The sequence below is a fragment of the Sceloporus occidentalis genome, unplaced genomic scaffold (assembly GCF_023333645.1).
Source record: "Sceloporus occidentalis isolate IW3139 unplaced genomic scaffold, rSceOcc1.0.p SCAF_1, whole genome shotgun sequence".
Taxonomy (NCBI): domain Eukaryota; kingdom Metazoa; phylum Chordata; class Lepidosauria; order Squamata; family Phrynosomatidae; genus Sceloporus; species Sceloporus occidentalis.
The window spans coordinates 95,354,781-95,376,614 of NW_028316981.1; the positions used below are offsets into that span (position 1 = coordinate 95,354,781).

Below are 21,834 nucleotides of genomic sequence, written 5' to 3' on the forward strand. Positions count from 1 at the left end.
CTTTGGACTTTCAAACCCTGGTTCTTTTACTATTTTATCAAGAAGGAAATTTTGACACAAAGAAGTGTTCAATGACACAATCGAAACCTTGTCCCTGATTTTTGAACAAATACCCCCCCACACACACACACACACACAAAACCCCTGTTCCACTTATTTCTTTCTTAGTTTTTTGTGGGGGTTTTTTGTTGTTATTGTTTTGTTTTGGTTTTGGGGTTTTTTTTGGGGGGGGGGGGGCTTGGCTGTGTGGCCATTTTCTAGAAGAGTTTCTTCCTGACGTTTCATCAGCATCTGTGGCTGGCATCTTCAGAGATGTTTGCTTGGAAAGGAGAAGAGTTTCAGGAAGAAACTCTTCTAGAACATGGCCACATAGCCTGAACAACATAGCCTGAAAACCCACAAAAAACTATGCATGCCGGCCATGAAAGCCTTCGACTTCACATTGGATATGTCTTTCTTACTTGTAAATCAAGTTTAAGTGTTCAATATCAGTTGGCTAAGATGGTCAAGGACTAACTGAGCCATCATAGGCCAGCTGAAAGTGTGTTGAATCAAATAAGAGTCCCTATAAACCTAGGCGTGCTTGAAATAATTTAGGAGTGTCCTCAATCTGGCCTGACTCTGTGGAAGTGTCCTTGACTGGAAGAGGTTTGTTCCAAGAAAACCTGACTTCTCCCCCACCCTTTGGCTCTTTTGCCAGCACATCTTAGTCATCAGAGCAGTTCAGTTGGCACATGATTCTGTTTTCAGATTTCTGACATCATGTGAAAAGAGTTCCCTAGAGAAAAGATACTTCTGCCTAATCCTAATCCTGTTTAGCTGGGGCGTCTCTAAATTAGGACTGTAATTGCTCTGCAAAGCAGCTGAATTTTTAAGGGACAGAAATTTCATTTCAAACAGTGTGTTATGATTTATTAATTTTTTTAGACAGGAAGTAAATTATGCTGGGGAGAGATTTACATAAGTGATCTATCCTGTTGGCAATAAATATAATGCTTGCTATAATAAAGATAAGTCAACAAGCAGCTCAGTTGTCTGTTATGCTTTGCAGCATGGATTTTAATGTCATATATTGGTATATGTCTTTAATTTTTGGTTTTAGAATGAACATAAAATCCTTTGTTGAGCTTGGAATGTGTAGTAATGGGGTAAAATCCTATTTCCCTATGGAAAATATATATTTAGGTGCATTACAATAAGGAAATCAGTCAGCAAGCTTCAGGCTTGACTTCTGACTTTAATTCATTGGATACTTTTATATCATTCACCTCATTTATCTCATTCTGCAGTTCAACATATTGTAAACAGGATGAATGTCTGTTTAATCCCCAGAAAGGATATCTGGTTATCACCATCATTCCCGGAGGGGGGGGGGGGGAGTGATATTTTCACATTATCACTAAATTCTATTGCAAATAGCAAAATAATTTTCTTCCTTCATATTTTCTCAAAAGAAGCCAATGCTGTCAAAACATGTTGTGGTGTTTCAAACTTTTCTGAATTTTCCCTTCAAAATACTTAAATGGGACTATTATATCACCTCTTAACTCTCTCTTCTCCAGGCTAAACATACCCAGCTCCCTAAACCACTCCTCATGGTTTCCAGATCTTTTACCATTTTGGTTGCCTTATTCTGGACATACTCCATCTTGTGAACATCCTATATATATGTATAGGATTCCACTTTAAGCATTCTGTGTGTACTTTAAGATTTATGGTTAGGGTCTTCCAAAGCAGTTGCAACATACATAAAACTTGTTGACTTTTGTTTTTAATGTGTAAAGTAGGTAAAGGTTTTCCCTTTGACAAGTTTCCCTAGTCATGTCTGACTGCAGAGGATGGTGCTCATCTCCATCACTAAATCAAAGGAGCCAGCATTGTCAAAGACAACTCCATGGTCATGTGTCCAGCATGACAGCATGATACCTATTTATCTACTTATACTTTTACATGCTTTCAAACTGTTTGGTTGGAAGAAGTTGGGACTAGTGATGAGAGCTCACTCCATCCTATGGCACTTGGGCGTTTGACTGCCAGCCTTGCGATTGTCAGTGCTGTTGTCTCAGCCACTAAGCTGTAATACTGGTTTGTACATGTCTTCTGAGCTACAGGCACAGCAATTCAGGGACAAGGTTCTGTATCAAGCAGATGGAGCATAGCAGTCTGATCACATAATTCCATGTCCTCCCCTCATCCAGTCCTGAGAGAGAAGGATGCCGCTGCTTGCCAATGGGGAAAAGAGGGAGGAGGCAATTCAGATGAAGTTGCAGTAGTTGGTGTTATCTTTGAGGGGAAAAGAAATGAGCGTGTGCTGACAGATAGAGTACACACAGTTTCCCTTCCCCTCAGAGCCCAGACAAACTGCATCTCCACTGCTTCAATTGGCTTTCTACCCACCAACCTACAAAGCAGCAGCAGCAGCTTTCCCTGGAACTTTACAGCTGCCAGGGGAAAGTTCTGGGAAGGGCACAAAGGACTAAAGAATAGCTCTATGCACTGTAACCAAAAAAGAAATGTACAAGCATAAGCCATGCTTGCGCTTATGTAGGTCACTAATAGGGTGCCTGCCCCACTATTCATGGTTTTTAATAGTCCTTTCTGCATGATCTGCTAGATAACTTTCAAGCTCTGTACAGTGGACCTAGAACCTGTACATACGCTAGGATTTAGTTCTAAGATCCCACGTGGATAACAAAATCCATGGATGCTCAAGTCCCATTAAATATAACGACATAGCAAAATGGTGTCCTTTATAAAAAATGGAAAATCAAGGTTTGTTATTTTAAATTTATACTTTTTTTGAACATTTTCAAACCACGGATGCTTGAATCCATGTATAAAAATCTGTGCATAAGAAAGGCCGACTGTACAAGTAATATTTGTATATTTCTCTCAGATTTCCAAATTTTGCATTGTCTAATTGCTATTCTATTGTAACTCTTGCAACAATGTTGTGAGGTAGGTTTGCATAATGCAAATGAAGGTGGGGATGAAAGTAGGAGAGGGTGGTTTGGTTCAGGCCACCACCTCTGGTCATGGTAAGAGTGAGATTCAAATCAGAGAGGTCCTGATTTGAAGTCAAGTCAGTGATAGCTACATATACTATGATCTGAAAGTTTTTCAAGGAAAATATGGCAGGCCTCCAAAGCACTGATTAATGCTAAAGTTGCAGGGAAAATAGCAGATTTGACATAGTGTCTTAAAATTGCTGAAAATGTTTTTAAAAATCATGTGGAACCTTTCCAAATTAAATAAAAGGTTAATAGAGGGATACCGATGGGATCAAGGTTAGTTATTTCAGCTGCATAAATGATGTAGATAACAACCTTGAAAGGCAGAATTGTGCCTTTATAACAGATGTGTTACTGGAACAGTTAATGTTTAATGGGAGGATGTTGGCCAGGTTCCTTTTTCAGGTCTTGCTTATATGAACAATAGTTTTATATGTATTTTTAAGTGTAATGAAGAACAAAAGTGCAGCAAAGTCTTTGCCAGCTGTAAAAACAATGTCCCAAATCTTTATCTCTTAAAGCATCCATACTTGAGATGGCCACCTGTTTTGCTAGCTTACAACCAAATAATGAAGCATTAGCAAAGAATCTGAGGCCCTTTCACAGAGGTAGCGTCATGGGGGGGGGGGGGGTTTGCAGGCTGCACTGGATGACACCCCAGAAGGGGGATGACACCCAGTCAGTCCCCCCCCCCCCGCTGGGCCTTCCTGGGGCCTTGGACCTGCACTCTGGGCCACCATGGGCCTCCAGAGTCCTGTCTGGACAGCTGTGGAGCTTCCAGAGCCATGTTTGGGTTGCCACAGGGCCTCCAGAATCTCATCCGGGCTACCATGAGCTCTTCAGGGCCCCATTTGGGCTGGACGGAGCCTCCAGAGTCTCTTCCATGCTGCCACAAGGGCTTCAGGGCCCCGTTTAGGCTGCTGCGGGGCCTTCACAGCCCTATCTAGGCCGCCACAGGGCTGTGTGGGCAATTCACTGGTATACACATGTATGTGCACTCCCGTGCGACAGGCATTCACTTGAAACCCCACCCCCAGAAGCCATGACCCCTGCACCAGGTGTCACCAAGCCGGAGTACGCCACTGTTTCACAGTACAGTTATAGTACTATGATTCCACTTTAATTTCCATGGCTTCATGCTATGGATTTCTGATGATTCTACTTTGGGGAGGCACTAGAGCTCACCTGGCTTAGAATTCTAAGTACTTCTCCCTAAATTCCAAATCTCAGGATTTCATAAGAAGCAGCTAAGGCAGTTAAAGTGGAACCAAACTTCAGTGAAATTATTAGTTTTATTCCTCCCCTTCAACAATTAGTTTTCTCATGTAGTGCTTTTGAGTGGTCATAGCACATAGATAGCTGACACTATACCACTTTTCCCAGGAGAATGAAAACTCAAAGTACAACCCTAGCTAGTCATGATTGCTGAGGGCCAGATGATTTGGCACTAAGGTCTTTTTCATACTATACAAATATAGCACTATTATTCCATTTTAACTGCCATGGCTGCATCCTCCGGAATCCTGGGGTTTGTAATTTGCTGAAGCACTAGAGCTGTCTGGCAGAGACTTCTAAAGGTCTCATTCTAAACTACAAATTCCAGGATTGCATAGCATATTGCCATGGCATTTAAAGTGGAATCATAACACTATAGCCATGTCACATGAAAGGTCCCTCAGCTGGCTAAAGCTATGCTTAATCCAGCCCTACTTCCCCTCCTGTTCTAAACAAGGATTGCCCTTACTTGACCTAATTTTGTATTGGTGTTATGCCTATGTCCCTGAGCTGTAGGAGACTGGACAGAGTTTCAAAGGAGCAAGCAATAAATAGGATAGTTACCTATCATTAGTTCCTTGCCCAGGGGGTGGGTGACAAGGATGTAAGAAAGCCACATTTCAAGAAACATTGTAAGGAGTAAGAATAAATTTATTTTCATGGTACAAAAAGTAAGTGCTTCTATCTACAGTTCATTGGCAATGTGAAGTCGAAGGCTTTCATAGCCGGCATCCATAGTTTTTTTGTGGGTTTTTCGGGCTATGTGGCCATGTTCTAGAAAAGTTTCTTCCTAACGTTTCACCAGCATCTGTGGCTGGCATCTTCAGAGAATGCTTTCCTGGAAAAAGGGGTGTGTGTGTGTGTGTGTGTGTGTGTGTGTGTGTGTGTGTACTGTGTGAGCCTGGGAATGCTGGAGTGATACATTGCAAATCCCTCCTGCATTCCCAGGCATGCATACGCGCACACACACACACACAACTTTTTCCAGGCAAGCATTCTCTGAAGATGCCAGCCACACATGCTGGCGAAACATCAGGAAGAAACTCTTCTAGAACATGGCCACATAGCCTGAAAATCCCACAAAAAACTATGTTCATTGGCAAATTTCAAACTGAATTCGTAACATTAATTGAATGGAATTTCCTAGTCCAGCTTTGTGGGCAAGAGTCCTTTGGCCGGAGGACTGAGGCACAAGTGGCTCTGGTGGGTTTATCCTCATGCTGGCACAGAGGGGGGAAATGCTGAGTGTTTGCTGGGTTGTGGTTGTTGGTGTGTATTTTCAATTTAGCTCTAACTTATGGTAACTTGTAGCTTTTTCTTGGCAAGATTAATCTAAAGCGATTTGCCATTACCTTCCTCTGAGGCTGAGTATGTGACTTGTCCAAGATTACCCAGTGTGTTTCCATGGCTAAGTGGGGATTTAAACTCTGATTCAGTCTTGGTCTTCTACAGTCCTAGTCCAGCATTCAGACTGCTACACCACACTGGAACTGTTTGCTTAATCCTGGACACCTCTCAAAAATGAATCTCACAACTTTACATGGATGCGTAGTTCAGTTCCAAATTATAGGTCCAAGGAGGGGAATCAGCAGACATATAAATGTGTCACTGTTCTTAAAATGTCATGTATTCTATCACTTTAAGAAATATGATTTAGAAATACTAACAGTCATAGATAATAGTTCCTATAACTACAAGAACACAAAGGCTGGATCCTATTGGTTAGATCTAACTAGAATCACTTGTCAACTGCTGGATTAAAATAGGTAAATCCCTTTCAATGGTCATTTCTATTTGGGATTGAAATCAGGCTACAGTTATTTACACTGACAAGCTACCATTTTTAACTATGATAATTTTATATTGTTGACTAGTCTATGAATGTTTAAGCAAGTCTCTATTTTGTTTTTAGGGTAGAAGAAAGTTTTAAAACCTTATTCTGGTCGATATTTGGTTTGTCAGAGGTAATATCAGTGGTGCTGAAGTATGATCACAAGTTTATAGAGAACATTGGATATGTGCTGTATGGCGTCTATAATGTCACCATGGTGGTTGTGCTCCTCAACATGTTAATAGCCATGATCAACAATTCCTATCAGGAAATTGAGGTGAGGCAAATAAATGTAATCATATCACAAATGGGCTGCTTTAATGTTTGGTTGCATTTCATGAAAAAACAAAGTTTCCTGTTTTTCGTTTTCCCTTAACTGTGGTTACTGAGGAGCAAAAATTCATTTCAACTCCATCTGTTATCTCTGTTTCATTTACAAATTATTTCTAAATCATTTGGAGAAACATTTTGGCATTTCTGATCTCTGGATCAGTTTTGGCTGAAGGGACACAAGTTCCCTTCAGCCATGATGGGACACAAGTTCTGGAGGCCTGTCCCTTTATCATTTAAGCCATGGAGGCTGTGAAACCACTGTTTTTGAAGCCAGTGGTAGCCTGGATGAGAGTAAACAAATTGAAAATAAATCCAGACAAGAAAAAGGTAATTTGGGTTAGGAAGCCCATCAGTCCAGGAACAGGAACAGGGGAGTTCTCCTGGACCCAGCCCTATTATTAGGTAGTCAGAGAGGTAACTGAAGCCAGGGGTGTTTTTACCTGGCTTCGGCTGGTGCACCAACTGCAGCTGATCCTGTTATGGTTAGACCTGGCCATTTTCCAACATGCTTTACTCGCATGTTGACTATAACACTACATGAAGCTGGCTTGGTAAACCAATCAGAAGTTTCAACTAGCACAGATTACTGCTGCTAGAATATTGGTTTGGACAAAGTCTCTGGATCAGGTGACTCTTACCATATATTGCATCAGCTGCAGTGGATGCTATTTTGTTTCCCAGAGCAATTCAAGCTGCTCTTTGTCACTTTGAAAATCCTAAATGGCTTCAGACTTGGCTACTTAAAAACATCTTTTCCCATGTGCACCTGCCTAACCTTGGGATCAGCTGTTGCACCCACCCTGTGCATTCAAATATACAGTTGGTAGCAATGCATGAGAGGGCATTCTCTGTGTCAGCACCATTAAATTCCTGTAGGTAGAATTTGCTGCTGTAAAATATTATATATCATTTCCAACATTATAGGTGTCCCAGTGGAAAGTTAAGAATTTTTCTCTGTAAACAAGAATTTGTCATTGTTGTTTCATTTTCATTACAAATGGCTAGTTTTTGTTCTTCCTGTTTTTACTGTTACTACTTAAGCTTTCAAAATGTCTTAATTGGTTTTATACTTTATATATTTTGTAAGACACTTAAAGCTATTTCCCTTCAAGAGAGGGAGGAAGAGATGTCTTAATATATAAATACCCAAAGCATTTATTCCTAATACTGCAGATATAATTACATCTAACAAACATATAAATAAAATATTTATCTCTAAATCTCTGTGGAATGTAAGTTTAACCCAGAGTGAGAGGCCTGAAATGTAAAGCACTCTGCCTTTTATCATATTGCAGATATAAAAACTGACAGCAGTTAACATGGAGGAGATAGCTTTTGGGCTTTCACTCAGCAAACAATGTTGTTTTTTAGTATCCATAGGAACAAGTAGCAGAAAAGAATAATGCTGGCACTTAGATCAACATCAACAACATTAAGTGTGCATTTTCTCCACAGTTAGAACTGTTATTTATGCCTCAAATCCTTTCAGCGTTACATAGAAAGGTGTTATCTTCACTAAGAAATGGAGTTGTTTGCACATCATGCTGTCACTGATAAAGAAATAAATTACAATGATATCTAGAAATCAGATCTAATTTTCTTATAATCCTCAGTTATCAGAAATGTTAAATAGTCTAAACTGCAAAGAAAGGATTTGTAGCAGCTCATAGAAATTATGTTAGCTAGGGAAGTAAAATAAATGGATTTTGTTGTGTAGGGGATGAGTTTGATGTATGACTTATTACAAAGGGAAATTACAATCAGCCATCTAACTGATGAATGACTTTGAGGGGGAAATATTCTGGTAGCTGTGAAATAAGAGCAAAATCAAAAGCACCTTTTAAACTCTTTATTGATGACAACGAGATAAAGGGGCCCCTGTCTTCCCAGCCTCTAACGCTGCCTTTTGAAAACCAAATCACTCCATTGTTCCTTTTGCAGGAGGATGCAGATGTGGAGTGGAAGTTTGCACGGGCAAAGCTCTGGCTCTCATATTTCGATGAGGGAAGGACACTACCTGCTCCTTTCAATCTAGTGCCAAGCCCTAAGTCGTTTTATTATCTCATAATGAGAATTAAAATGTGCCTCATAAAGCTCTGCAAATCCAAGGCCAAAAACTGTGAAAATGATCTCGAGATGGGCATGCTGAATTCCAAGTTGCGGGTATGTCACCTGTCATCTTTTTCTTTCTAACAAACCCCAAACTACTTTTTTTTTTAAAAAAAAAAAAATCATTATTCTATTTCCTAAAGAGGGGTTAAGGTGGTATCTACAGTGATCCACACTGTTTTATCCACACAACAACCATGTGAAGTAGTTGAGGTGTGCAGATCGTGATTGGCCCACCACTTTTATCTGATCTGGGATGCCTGAACCATTTTGCTACCTGAGGTTAAGGACAACCTGACAGCCTTCCCCATTCTATGTTGACTTGACTGGCAGTTGGTCCTTACTTCACTGCTAGTGTCAAGGCAGTGTCTTCCACACACTTGAAGGAAGCATGCTAATTGAAAAAGGACACAGAACAGGTTACATGGCACAGTTCAGTCCACCAAGAAAGCAGAATTACTGCAGAATTTGAGAGGAATGGTGGGGGAACATCACCACTGCTATTACAGGTGATTGCACCACTCTGCCTAGTAGTCATTTTAAGGTCAGATAGCCCATTGCATTTGAACTGGGATTTTTCTGGTCCTAGCATGACACTCTAGCCACTACAACACATTGGTTAGGAAGGAACTGGTAGGACACACAGTTATACAGAAGTAGTTGTTCAAGTTAAAGCTGAATCTTGGAAGTGGAGTGGGAAGACAGTAGAGATAGGAGTTTGGGAGTGGGGGATATTGTTTCAACCTGCAATGACCAGGCATTATTAAAATATGAGAAAGTAATACAGATTAAGTTTCCCTTATCCAGAACCCCAGAATCTGAAATACTCCAAAATCCAAAATTGTTCGCATGGGTAGCTGAGATGATTTCTGATGGTTCAGTGTACACAAGCTATGTTTCATGTTCAAAATCATTAAAAATATTGTGTATAAAATTACCTTCAGGCTATGTGCATATAATATATATATGAAACATAAATTACTGTCATGTTTAGACTTGAATCCCATCTCCATTATGTATATGCAAACATTCCAAAATTAAAAAAAACCTGAAATCCAAAATATTTCTAGTCCCAAACATTTTAGATAAGAGAGCCTCATCCTGCACTATGGTACCTATAGAATAGGGAAAGGAACCTGTCTGTCATCAGATGTTGCGACATACCTGGCCCACACATAACAGTAGTGGGAACCATGCAGCTCAAAAGGTCATATATGGCCACTAGGCCAATTTTTGTACACACACACCCCCAAGCCCCTCAAACAGTGGGACCTTGATATCCACAGGGGATCTGTTCTGGACCACCACCTCCACATGGATACCAAACTCCACAGGACCTGAAGTCCCATTGTCCCCAGTAGTGGCACTGTGTGCACGCACCACTACTGGGGACAACGGAGGCTATCTCTAATGGTGGTGTGGCCATGTGCACATGCCACATGCATGTGCCACCATTGAGGACAATGTGGGCTTGCCATCTGCTGTATTTTTTTTTTTTATCAAAACAATAAAATAGGAAAGTCATGCTTTTCAGAAGCCTCCAGGGGGACCTTGGCTCTCTCTCTCTCTCCCCCAAATGGGCACAGCAAAACCAAATAATGCACCCTTTAAATTTGTTTTTTGTATCTTGTCAGGATGAACTGGTGTGACTTGTGAAGATACAAAATGGCACCCATGCTTTCCAAAGTTGCCCATTCCTGTGACAGAACATCTCTGGTCTCTGACATAGTTTTATTTCCCTCTCTCCCCTCTCCTGAGACAGGAAGAGGGCAGCAGTGTAGCAAGGAGAGCAGGCAGCTGTATCCAAATTCTAAAGCTACTGTCCAAAAATACCAAGAAAGCTGTATTCATGCTTTAAGAAGCTACTCATGTTTAAACAATGCAGTTTTATTGCAAGAGATGGTGGTAGTATGATCGATGCATTCCCATAGATGCAAAAGAATTACTGAACTGTCTGGATTAACTGCCTCATTTTCAAAAATCACACACACTTTAAACATATATGAAAGATTTGCGTGAGAACCTAAAAATGACAACACAGTTTGCTGAAAGTAATGACTTGTTACATGGAAATATTACTCTTTGAACTACAGCTCCTAGCCACTTTTCCAAACTCTAGACTCTGCTTGCCCAACTCTTTTTCTCCCTCCATTTCTCTAGTACATGGAATACTGTAAAAATGTGACCCAAATACAAGAGAAGCTGGAAAATACAGGTTTTTTAGGATATCAGAATCCTAGAATACCTAAAATACTGTGTGCAGTATTTTACTGTTTACCCAAGGAAGCTCAAAAGTGCCTGACATCAGGAAATATTAACTGCAATACAGGCTTGCCACTTTTATTATGGATGGTGTAGGTCTTTTAGGGTTTAATGCTGATGATTTTTTTTGATATGGAAATATTGTAATTTTTGTAATATTGTAATTATTTTGTGAACATGTTTAAATCTACCCTGCAAATCACCTTAACATTGAAGCAAAGTAACATAATTATATTTTAATTTTTAAAAAAAACAGTAGGGCAGGAAGATGTTAAAATGTTCACAAGGAAAAGATTAAATATTCTGTTGTCTTACACAGCATTTCTGCTAGTCCTCGGGTTTTAAGCATAATTCCTAGGGCTTTTCAGAAAGAGCTGCTTTGCTAAAACCAGCAAGAATGTGAAGAGGCAGGGATTTTTTCAAATGATTCTGGTTCCTCATTTTAATTTATTCACAGACAGAAAGAAACACACACACACACAAAGAAAGCAACATATGGCCAAGAATAAGCAATTTCTATTCAACCTATATGACAACAGACCTGTCTGCTCTTGTTTCTAGTCACAGTTTATGATTGGAAGGGATGGGAAAATGCATTCTATAAACATAAGAAGAAAAATGCTGGGCCCAAACAAAACAATTCCATCACATTAACAATAAAATAAACCCTTTCCATTGAACATGCCCTGTCAAGGACTTTTCATGCTGACTGGCAAACCCTAAAGAGAACACAGCTCTCTCCTAGAATAATGTCAAAACTTTTGGGCCATATGGGATTACTCCAGAGCTTCTGATAAATCACAAATGGAGATATTCTGGTGCTAGAATGAGCCCCATTTTATTCTACAGCCGGTTGTTTTACTGAGCATGTCCAAAAGAAAAATTAATTTTCAGTACCTATTTTGCAGAGCCTGGAAAAGTTCCAGCCTCTAGTATTCATGGGAGCAAAGCAGATGGGCCAAAAGGAGCAGCCAGAGGCCGTTCCATCCATGATTGCTCTGGGACTGCAGTGACCAGACAGCTCGCTCCTGAAGCGGGCCACCACCACAGTCCCAAATGGGCTGCCAGCAGGAGTGAATTTAATCTGCTCCTTTTGCCGGCAGCTTCGGGCCACTTTAGGAATTGTCAGTGTTCTGCCAGCAGCATCACAATAAGCACTGTTCAGAGGGAATGGAGAGGACAAAATCAAACACTAAGGGCCTGAACAGACAGGCCAAAATAAAGCTGCTTCAGGTCACTTTGGAGGTATGTGTTTAAATGACACATACATCTTAAGAGACCAGAAGCTGCAGCAAAGCATGGCTTTGGCATGGTTTCTGGCCTCTTAGGATGCATGCATCATTTAAACAGCATATCTCCAAAGTGACCCAAAGCAGCTTTATTTTGGCCTGTCTGTTCAGGCCCTTATTTACTTACGGTGAGTTTCATAGTAGATCAGAAGAGGATAGTGGAATAGAATGCTTGGATTTGGAAATCTCTAATGTAGTTGTAGAAGAGAGACCTGCTCATCTGTAGTGTCAATTGCACCATTATAAATGACTTTTTGATTATTTGAATTTCACTAGTCTGGAAAATAATTCCCATTACTTAACCCATATTTATGTACCTGCTTGAAATAAACATCACAAAGTCACGTGGGAAACTTTTTTGTGTGTGTGTGTTTCTCTTTTCCATTTTTACCTCATCCCATTAGGACAAATCAAAGAACGAAGGAAAAAATAATTAGATTATAAAGCAAGAGTATAACTATAAGCATAGTTCACTATTTTTCAGCAAAGGAATTGCACAAAATATTTAATATATTTTTTCAAAATTTGATATGTATTACTTTTACAAAATAACTGTTTAGGCATTTTCTAGATTTTAGAATGATGAGCTTCTGAGAAAACCTGGGTCTTTGGTTCAAGAATAGTGTTAGATGTTGTTGGGTCAAAATAAATAACTTTCCCATCTCTTTTAAAGCCATCTTAAACATCCCCAACTGAAATTTGAGATTATATTCCTATACTGTGAACTTTGAACCTACACAGTGCATTATATGACATTCATTACGAAAGGTGCCCATATCTAACTTAGTATTAGAGCAACGGCAATTCTCACAAAATGCTCACAAAATTTCTTACACAGTTTTCTCCGTGAATGAAGCCATTTGGATTTCAGGACAGAAGACTTTGTGTTTGAATGGAACAATATCAATATTTTCTGTATAACTCATCATTTGTAGACTCTTATCTGCTGATCTTAGTCTTTGAGCTTGGTTTCTGCTGCTTTCATGAAAACCTTTCATCATTCTGATAAAATGCTCTACATTTGTACATTTCAGAAAGTTCGTTTTGAGTCAGGTACTCAAAATTCAGACTTTACTGTGAAGAATGTCTACAACAAGCCCTCAAGATATCAGGTAATTCCCTTTTTATAAAAGAAAGACATGTATCAGAAGTAGAAAAAGTAAAATATGTTGGATATTCCTATGGGGCTGTATGCACAGACCAAAAGTCCCATCTTTCCCCAAGGTTGGCATTGTCTGGTCCGGACAATGCAATCCATTAGCCCCAGACCAGGATTGAGCAGACCAGACATGGGAAGGGCAGATCCAGCCTGATCCCAGCCCCAAAGGCCCTTAATTCAGTCCAAAAATACTGGCTATTGTGATAAAATTTCTCTGAAACTCAGCTATGAAAGCCAGCAGACCACATAGGCCTGTGCAAAATACCCGCCACTGTTGCATCTTCTCTGAAGACCCCCACCATGGGGGCCTATAATATGCCCTAAAGCATCTGGGAGTGGTATATATTGTTTCACCGTATTTTGGGCCATGGGCATAAATGATAATGTTTTAAGCCCCAAAGGGCCTTTGCCAAACAGGAAGTGATGGACTGCTCCAACTGGACCAAAAAGAAAGTGACCAACCATCTAAATCAAAGTCTTTTCAGTTTCAAAAATTAACTACCCTTTAATGACACCCCAAGCTGCCTTGGATCTTATATAAGGAGAAAGATGGGATATTAATTGATTAATTGATTGATTAAAAATGTTCAAACAAAAAAAGGTGAAGGGAAGTGGAAATATCTTTTTAAAATCTGGTTTAATGGCTTATAATGCTAAAGTGGTCTGTGGGACATTTGGGGGCAAAATATTGGGGTGCCCTTAATTTCGAGTGAGTCAGACAATTGAAAATGGGGGATTCAGCCCTCCATGGGAGGAATATGGGAGTTCACATGGGAGTCTATGGTTCTCAGCAGTTGTTCAGCCCAGCTTTAATAGAATTTCTTTCTTAGTAAGCTTGCTTAGAATTCAGTCTTGGTGATTAAATGATTTCAATAATTAAAAAGCACAATAGCCAGTTTTAAAGATTTTATGGCACAGTCTTTGTGATACCCTATCCATCAAATAAAATTCGAGAAGACATAGCCCAAACAACCACAAAGTGATTGACCATATATTTATCCATGTTTGCATGTCTAGAAGGGCCAAACATATAACTCCCAAGTTGATGCCCATGATATGATGAAACATGCAAGTCAATGAAAGTGAAAGTGCAGAATCTCATGTGAAACATACCCCAAGCATATTAATTTTTTCAAAGTTTAAGACAGACTGGCAGTGTTTTGTTTTAAATGAGGTGAGACAAAAATTCCACATGTCACCATTTATACTAATAGAAGAAATATTTCTTCAAAACTTTAGGTACGACAGAGCAGCAAATGTCATCCACACACATACAGAGATACACATATCTATGTCAAGGAACCAAGTACCTAAAGTGAGACAAATTATTTTGGCCCCTGGAACAGAAAATCCCATAAGCATCACTCCCCTTCCCTGGCAGTAAAAATGATACAGTGTTAATCAACAAACAATTAGCTATGCTTTAATAACACCCAAAATTTACTGCCTGAAGGAACAAGCTGACCCTGTTTACTGGAATGGATGCCTCACCAGACTTTCATTGACATAGTTTATCATATCCTTAAATATTATGATCTGATCAACATTGCTGTTTTAAAGGATCTATCCAAGGTGCCAAAACCTAGCCCCAAAATATGTTCAGCACCTTGAATAGCTTCTGTGTAATTCAGACTGGGCTCACTACCCCGCTGACATGGAAGCCACAAGCTGCCAGTAGATCCAAATCATGAAATATCAGTTGAAACCTACTGGAGCATGAGCAACTAGCTTTTGTCTAAAAGTTCATGGTTGCTTAACAGTGTGATCTGTTGTTGTTGTTGTTGTTGTTGTTATTATTATTATTATTATTATTTCTTACCTGCTTCTCCTCATGGCTCGAGGCAGGTTACAAAATTGTTAAAACACAATCATTATATAAAATATACATATTAAGCTGAATAAAATACACACATTAAGAGATCTACACAATATTCATATCACAATACATAGAATGATCATTAAATATAAAATTCATGTTTAAAATTCATGATTAAAAACTGCCTGGATAGGCCTGCCAGAAGAGATGGGTCTTCAAATGTGTCTTATATTCTGACAGCTGGTTTAGCTGTTGGATCACTTCCGGCTGATCATTCCACAGTCTTGGGGAGGCCTATGAGAAGGTCCTCTAGGTAACAGCTGGCAAAAATCTTTCTGAAACTACGTATGAAGAACATATGAGAACAAGTGTTTATATCTACTTGAAACTATGGAGAACTGGTGAAGGCAAAATAATTGTCTCCATTTTAATAATGTTGATGGTTTCTTCTGTTTTATTGTTCTGATGGAGTTTTTGGTTTTGCCTGTTCTTCAAAGTGGAAAAAATAGTTTCCTCATAGTGCAGTTCCATTTGTAACAAAAACTATTTTCTTTTTTTTTTTAATCAATGTATATATGTATTTATATATGTGCTTTTGTACATCAAACATGGTGATTTCATGGCAAGCCAAGTTAAATATAGTGCATGGTATGTTCTTAAACTGACAAAATATATTTCAATCCATAAAGAATGTTAATATTGCATTTTTCAACTTTTCCAAACATTTCATTTTTAAAAAACACTTAGGGAAAAAGGTTTTTCCCATGGTTTTCTCCTGCTATGGTTCCAAAATTTCCTGAAATTTTACCTTTCTAGCAGAGCTTGAATAAGTTAAGATTTTGGATCCCATGCTGTCTGGGATTCTGGCAACTGTGATTTAAAATTCTAATTTTTATAAACCCTGTTCAGTGGAAAGAGATTAGGGAAGAAAGCTCTAGTACAAAAATAATGTTAGCCAGTATTACCTAATCTTGTGTGGGAAAGAGAAGTGCTAAAACATAGCAATGTGCTAGCAAGCAATTTCTTACAGAAAGGTCTGGCACCGTATCTCAAGATGTCTGCTTGTGCTATGTCCATACTCTCTGAATCTTTGCACTAGTTGTGCAAGAGTTTACAGAACAGTGCCACAGCTGGGATTTCTCCCTTGAATATGTCTCTGGCTCCAGCCCAACATTGTTCTCTCTGTCTCTGCTCTTCCCTTTGGCAGTTTCTTATTTCTGGTAATCAAGTCCTCAGAGTGAGAATCATTGCTAGTACCTCCCTACATATACTTCATGGAACGTTGTCAGTCTGGCTCAAAGAACACGATAGAACAGAAGAATAGACAGTCTCCATTTTGAGTATTTAAATTGCATATACAGTATAGTATCACATAATCCCAAGGAATCTTGGGCTGAATATAGACTTGAACACACTTAGGCTGGCCTCCTGATAGTGACCTACACATTGGACTATACATGTACAGCAATTTTGCTGTAGCAAGTATTCTGCTGACAGTGGTGAAGGTAGAGTTATACATAGACTAACACTATGCACTGCTTGTTGTTATACAACAGCACCCAGTCATTGACACATGTCGCACAATATTACTATTCTGTATGAGAGTTGCATAGTACTGATGTAGCGTAGCTCTACATGTGGATATTTATGCAACATCGAGGAGAGGTTGGATTGCAGCCATCAAGTACACATGTTACTACGTTCTACTGATATCAACTGGATCTGCTTTACATGTAACTGACTCAGTCTGGCCTGCTTTAGATTTTGGGCCACTTTATATTTTGTAAAAAGATGAACAAAATTTGATTGCATGCCTTATCAGTCCAATTATGCCATCTGATTTCTAAGTTCAGTATTATTTATTTATTGGATTTATATCCTGTCAGTAGTCTGGGACTCAAGGCAATTTACAGTAAAAAAAAAAAAAACTAAATGAAATAAGTACAATTTAAACATAAAACAAGTTCAACAAAGATTCAAGGTGCTGTTTAGAAGCACACTAATAACTGGAAACAAATCATCCACCCAATGAAAGGTCCTTTTGCAGCAAGTAAGATTCATTGCCAAATAGTCACCTGAATAAAAAAAGTCCTTTGCCTACCAGAGCGAAGGCAGGCAGGAGCAGGGCAGCTTAGTCCTCTCTTCATAGAGAATTCTGTTCCACTCAATGGGAGCAACTGCCAAGAAGGCCCGTTCTTATGTTGCCACAAGACAAGCCTCTGAAGGCAGCGGAGATGACAGAGGGACTTGCCCTGAAGATCACAAAATTAATAATATTAGAACAATGAACAGTGACATTATTAACATATCTAATTCCCTCTTCCAAGTTTGAAACAAGACTTTCCAAATGTTATAAAAAATCCTGATGCCAAAATTTATGTTAACATAGAAGTAGATGTTGAGTGCCATTACTGGGAGAAAGGTGGGATATAAATGAATACAATAATAATAGTAATAAATAATAATAATAATAATAATAATAATAATAATAATAATAATAAGTAATTATCCTTTACAAAAGAGGGTAATCCACATGCTAACAGTATGGAGCCACAGGAAACAATAAAAAATATTGCACCTCTGAAAAGAGAGGAAGTAAAATTTTTCTTCTTCGTTTTTCTCATATTCATGCCAACCTCAGCCCTATAAGTTACAGTACATTATTTAAAAATACCAGCTTTTCCATGGAGAGGAAGAATAATAAAGTCATAATAATAAAAGGGAAGCCAAAGACAATAGCTTAACATGCTTTGACACAAAAAAGTACAAATAGCAGAGACTGATCCTGTTGTCTGACTAAGAAATATTTTCAACTACATAGGAAAGGTGTGAAGTAATTACTAACATGATTTTCTACTCGGCTCTGTCTAGTTTGCTAATGCATCTCTGCTGTGTGACAGCTAATGAAAGTACTAAAATATTGGCACAGTGATTCCAAGATGAGAACAGTAATACAACAATAGAATGTTGTTACACCCAAACATCTCTTGGTAGTAATCCCCAAACTAGTGTAAGGAAAATGTATCTGTATTCATGCGCACACTGGTTTGAGGATTATTAACAAGAGATGTTAATATTCCTGTATTTCACATTTTGATATTTCTAGCTACTTAATGTTAAAAATTGAAGCTGTCTTTCTTTTCCCCAGAAGATGGGTACCAGTTTTGGTATGAATCATGGGAAACCCACATGGGCAAACCCACATATAGTGCATGTCTTTCCCTGGTAATCCAGTGTCTCTTCATTTCTTGCAGTTATATCAAGAATGAGTTGCTGTTCAGTCTCAAGGAATATGCTTTATTCTTCCCAGGAACAGCAGAGAGAGAGAGAGAGAGAGAGAGAGAGAGAGAGAGAGAGAGAGAGAGAGAGATAACATTATAACATGGCCTATGCCTGTGCAAAAAAAAACAAATTATTAATTGTTCTTCTTTCTTTCTTTCTTTCTTTCTTTCTTTCTTTCTTTCTTATATATGAAATCACAAAAAAAGTTTCTGCTTAATCCCCCCCCCCCCATTGAAAACAATGGAAGCTGAACAGTATTATTAGTCCTATTGCTGAGAGGGTGATGGATAAGAGAGAGAAAGAACATTAGAGCCTGCTGGCTGACCATTCATTTACTTAAGCAGATTCCAGATTGATAGCCTATGGAGGGTAGTCTTCCTGGCCTTTGGGAAAATCTCTGACTTTCTGAATGAGATCTGCCAGAGCCTGGAGGAAGACTCTTTTCCAGCACCAATGAAACACAGAAAATATTCTGGAGAAGAGAGAGACAGAAAGAGACCTTGTTAAAGCATGTAGACACTTTGAGACTATAGGGTCTTTCTTTTGGGATTATGTATGGAGAGGCTGATCAGCAATATTGGATCAATACCCTCCCTTGATTTCATAATCAGTTTGTATGATTTTAAATGGAAAAACATTACACCAAAAAAGCACAAATCCACAGTGTTCCCCACTTCAAATAAAAGCTCCTTAATAGGCACATGGTGTCTTGTGCCATCAGAGTATTTTCCTCATCTTGCTCAGTATGGTTGGCACAGATTAGCAGCAGTTCTTCAGGGAGTTTCCAACCATGCCTGGAAATATTTTGCATGGGACCCATGTACACTTCATAAAAATGAAAAAGAAGAGCCAGAGTTTTCTCTCTTTTGAAGGAAATAAGATTCTGCAGAACAATATCCTGTTTTGTACAGAATAAGTCAATATTCATTTTTATATAATGCCTATAGCTACTACACCGACAAACATAGCTTATGTAGGAAATGCCAGTAGCAGACTGAGGCACAAGAAGGTTTATAGTTTCCTGGAAACAATGTACTTTTCCTGAAGACTGCCTCAAAAAAGGAGATGCCATTCTTTCTGCAGCTATATGGACAATAATGTACTAGCTGAGAAACTATTTCTCATAAATTAGCCAAAACAGGGAAATAGATTTGTTAAGGCTACAATAATTTGTTGAACCACAATTACAAGAATTCCTGAATATGTAAGAATACTTTAAGTGTTCAGTACCTGTTTAAAAGTGTTCAAAACCATATGTACAATAAGTGTTCAAAACCAATGTGCAATTTAATGTTTAATACCAGCCATACGGGTAAATGTCATAATAACAAAGTTTGCCAAATACCAGCCAATCAACCATTTAAAAGGGTTCCAGCAAACATTACAGTAAAAGATATGGTAGGTTGCAACAAATTACAAGGAGACTGTAGCATTTTTGCATGTTTAGTCCTTGTTTTCCTTCTCCCTTTGTTCCTTTTAATCTCTTCTTCTAAAATACTATTTCTTTTGGGATTCTGTTACTTCCCTACTTTCCCAAAATATGTTCCTTAATTTATGTTTTCTCAGGTGACAACACTCCTTCCTAATGGATTCTACCACCATGGTCATCTCCAGCATATAGTATGTGCATTGTACCTCATGTATTCTTCTAGAAGTAACCTCGCCTCTCTTCCACATGCAAAATGCCATATTATATATGCATAATATACATTATATAGATATCATATGTGCACTATATATCAGGGCCAGCCCTTCCATTATGTAGAGTGAGGCAACCATTCCAGATGCTGGAAAAGGGGAACAGTAGTGCCATTTCCATTAACATTTCTCCTGAATCCTCTGGACATTCCTCTGTGTTGGAGGACACAGCTGGCCTCTCATGTACTCCTAAACTACAGGAGAGAGTATTGTTCCATCCCCAGGATGGAATACATGTGAAATGACAATCTAGTTCACTTCTTTACTAGGATTAGAAAGATGGTGAGGGGGAGGCACCTTTGTCTTAGGCAACAAAGCATCTTGGGCTAGCCCTGATATATATCTATATCTATATATACATTTACATTGCAAATTATATATGTATATATAGTTCTTTCTGTTATCCCATGCCTTTTTCACTATTCCTTACTAACCTCTACATATCTTTTTGGCTGAATTAATTCCTCATTATAGAACGTATGCTGAAACTCTTGCCTGGTAACCCAGTCTCTGCAAAGCAGAATAGTGAAAGATCAATGGTGGGACGGTATCTGTCTGGAGGTCTAAAGATTTGTTCATACTACAAAGCTATACAAAGACTACATAGATTGCCACACTACATGGTGCTGCTATTCCATCTTTACTGCTCTGGCTGCCTCCTGTTGCATTCTCGGATTTGAAGTTTAGGGAGGGGCATTTCAAATTCTCAGCCAGAGAACTCTTAGGCCTCACTGAACTACAGACCTCAGAATGCAACAGGAGGCAGCCAGAGCAGTAAAAGTGAAACAGCATCATTACAAGGGTGTAGTGCGGTAATGTGGTTATTTCAGATCTTTTTTCTGGCATCTGTTTCTTTGTGTATGTCCCTCCTGGATGAACAACATTGCAGCAGATCCATCTCACAGGGCTGAATTTTTAGAGCTAAGCCAAACTATTAGAAGCTAAGAGAAGTGAAACCTAGTGAAAAAATTCAATTAGTGAAAAAAAATGCTTTCAGCTGGACTCCCTAGCTGTTCACCAGCAGAAAACCTGTACAATAGGCTGGGGCCACCAGTGGGTGACTTCAAGCAGATCAGATAGGCAATCACTTCTGGGGCCAGAATGGTGGCTTTGGGCCGAGCAGGAAAGGCACCACTGTGGATGAGGATCTGAAATCAGGTGCTCCTCCTTATTCTCCCCTGACTTGATTTCCTGTGGGCCAGGAAAAGACCCTGGAGATTGCTACCCAGAAAGTGTCCCAGTCACTCTACCCATAGCATTCCCAGAAGCAAGAAACCTGGTTGAGAGAGTAGAGAGGGTGGTATAGATCAAGACAGCCATTTGGTGCATCAGGGAGATGCAGGATAGACTCTCCAGTGCATGGAGAAGCCTAACTCTGTGGGAAATGGGAGGACTTTCCTCCTTGGATCCCAGTTTGGTAGACTGGCTAAAAAAAATTGCCATATTGGCTGCCATATTTTTAGACTGACCTACAACTTTCTGTACATGTTTGGGAATTGCACATCGCTACAAGGAGGGGAAGAGAGGGTGGCAAACTTTCCTATCATGAATATTCTTCTGTTAAACTTTAGTTAATTAAGATCCATCATAGTTGGGAATGGTATTGGCTTTGCCATTTGATGGCCACTTGTTGAAGGAGAAAGGACTTCTAACAACCTTGTTGCCCTTTCAAAATATGTGTAGCACTATAAGAACTGTGCCTGTGTGTTCAAGTACTATACATACACACACATACTAAGTCACTTCACATAGGTCAAAGGTGGGCAAAA

At 39.1% G+C, this 21,834-nt stretch overlaps 1 protein-coding gene across 1 annotated transcript in view; it reads left to right on the plus strand.

The window, feature by feature from the left end:
• Nucleotides 1-21,834, plus strand: part of TRPC7 (transient receptor potential cation channel subfamily C member 7) — a 194,097-nt gene that overhangs the window by 164,550 nt on the left and 7,713 nt on the right. The window contains exons 8-11 of the mRNA XM_089503025.1: nt 6,199-6,394; nt 8,392-8,613; nt 13,145-13,222; nt 19,934-19,987. Coding sequence (XP_089359151.1) covers nt 6,199-6,394; nt 8,392-8,613; nt 13,145-13,222; nt 19,934-19,987 — 550 coding nt within the window. The remainder of the gene's footprint in view (nt 1-6,198; nt 6,395-8,391; nt 8,614-13,144; nt 13,223-19,933; nt 19,988-21,834) is intronic.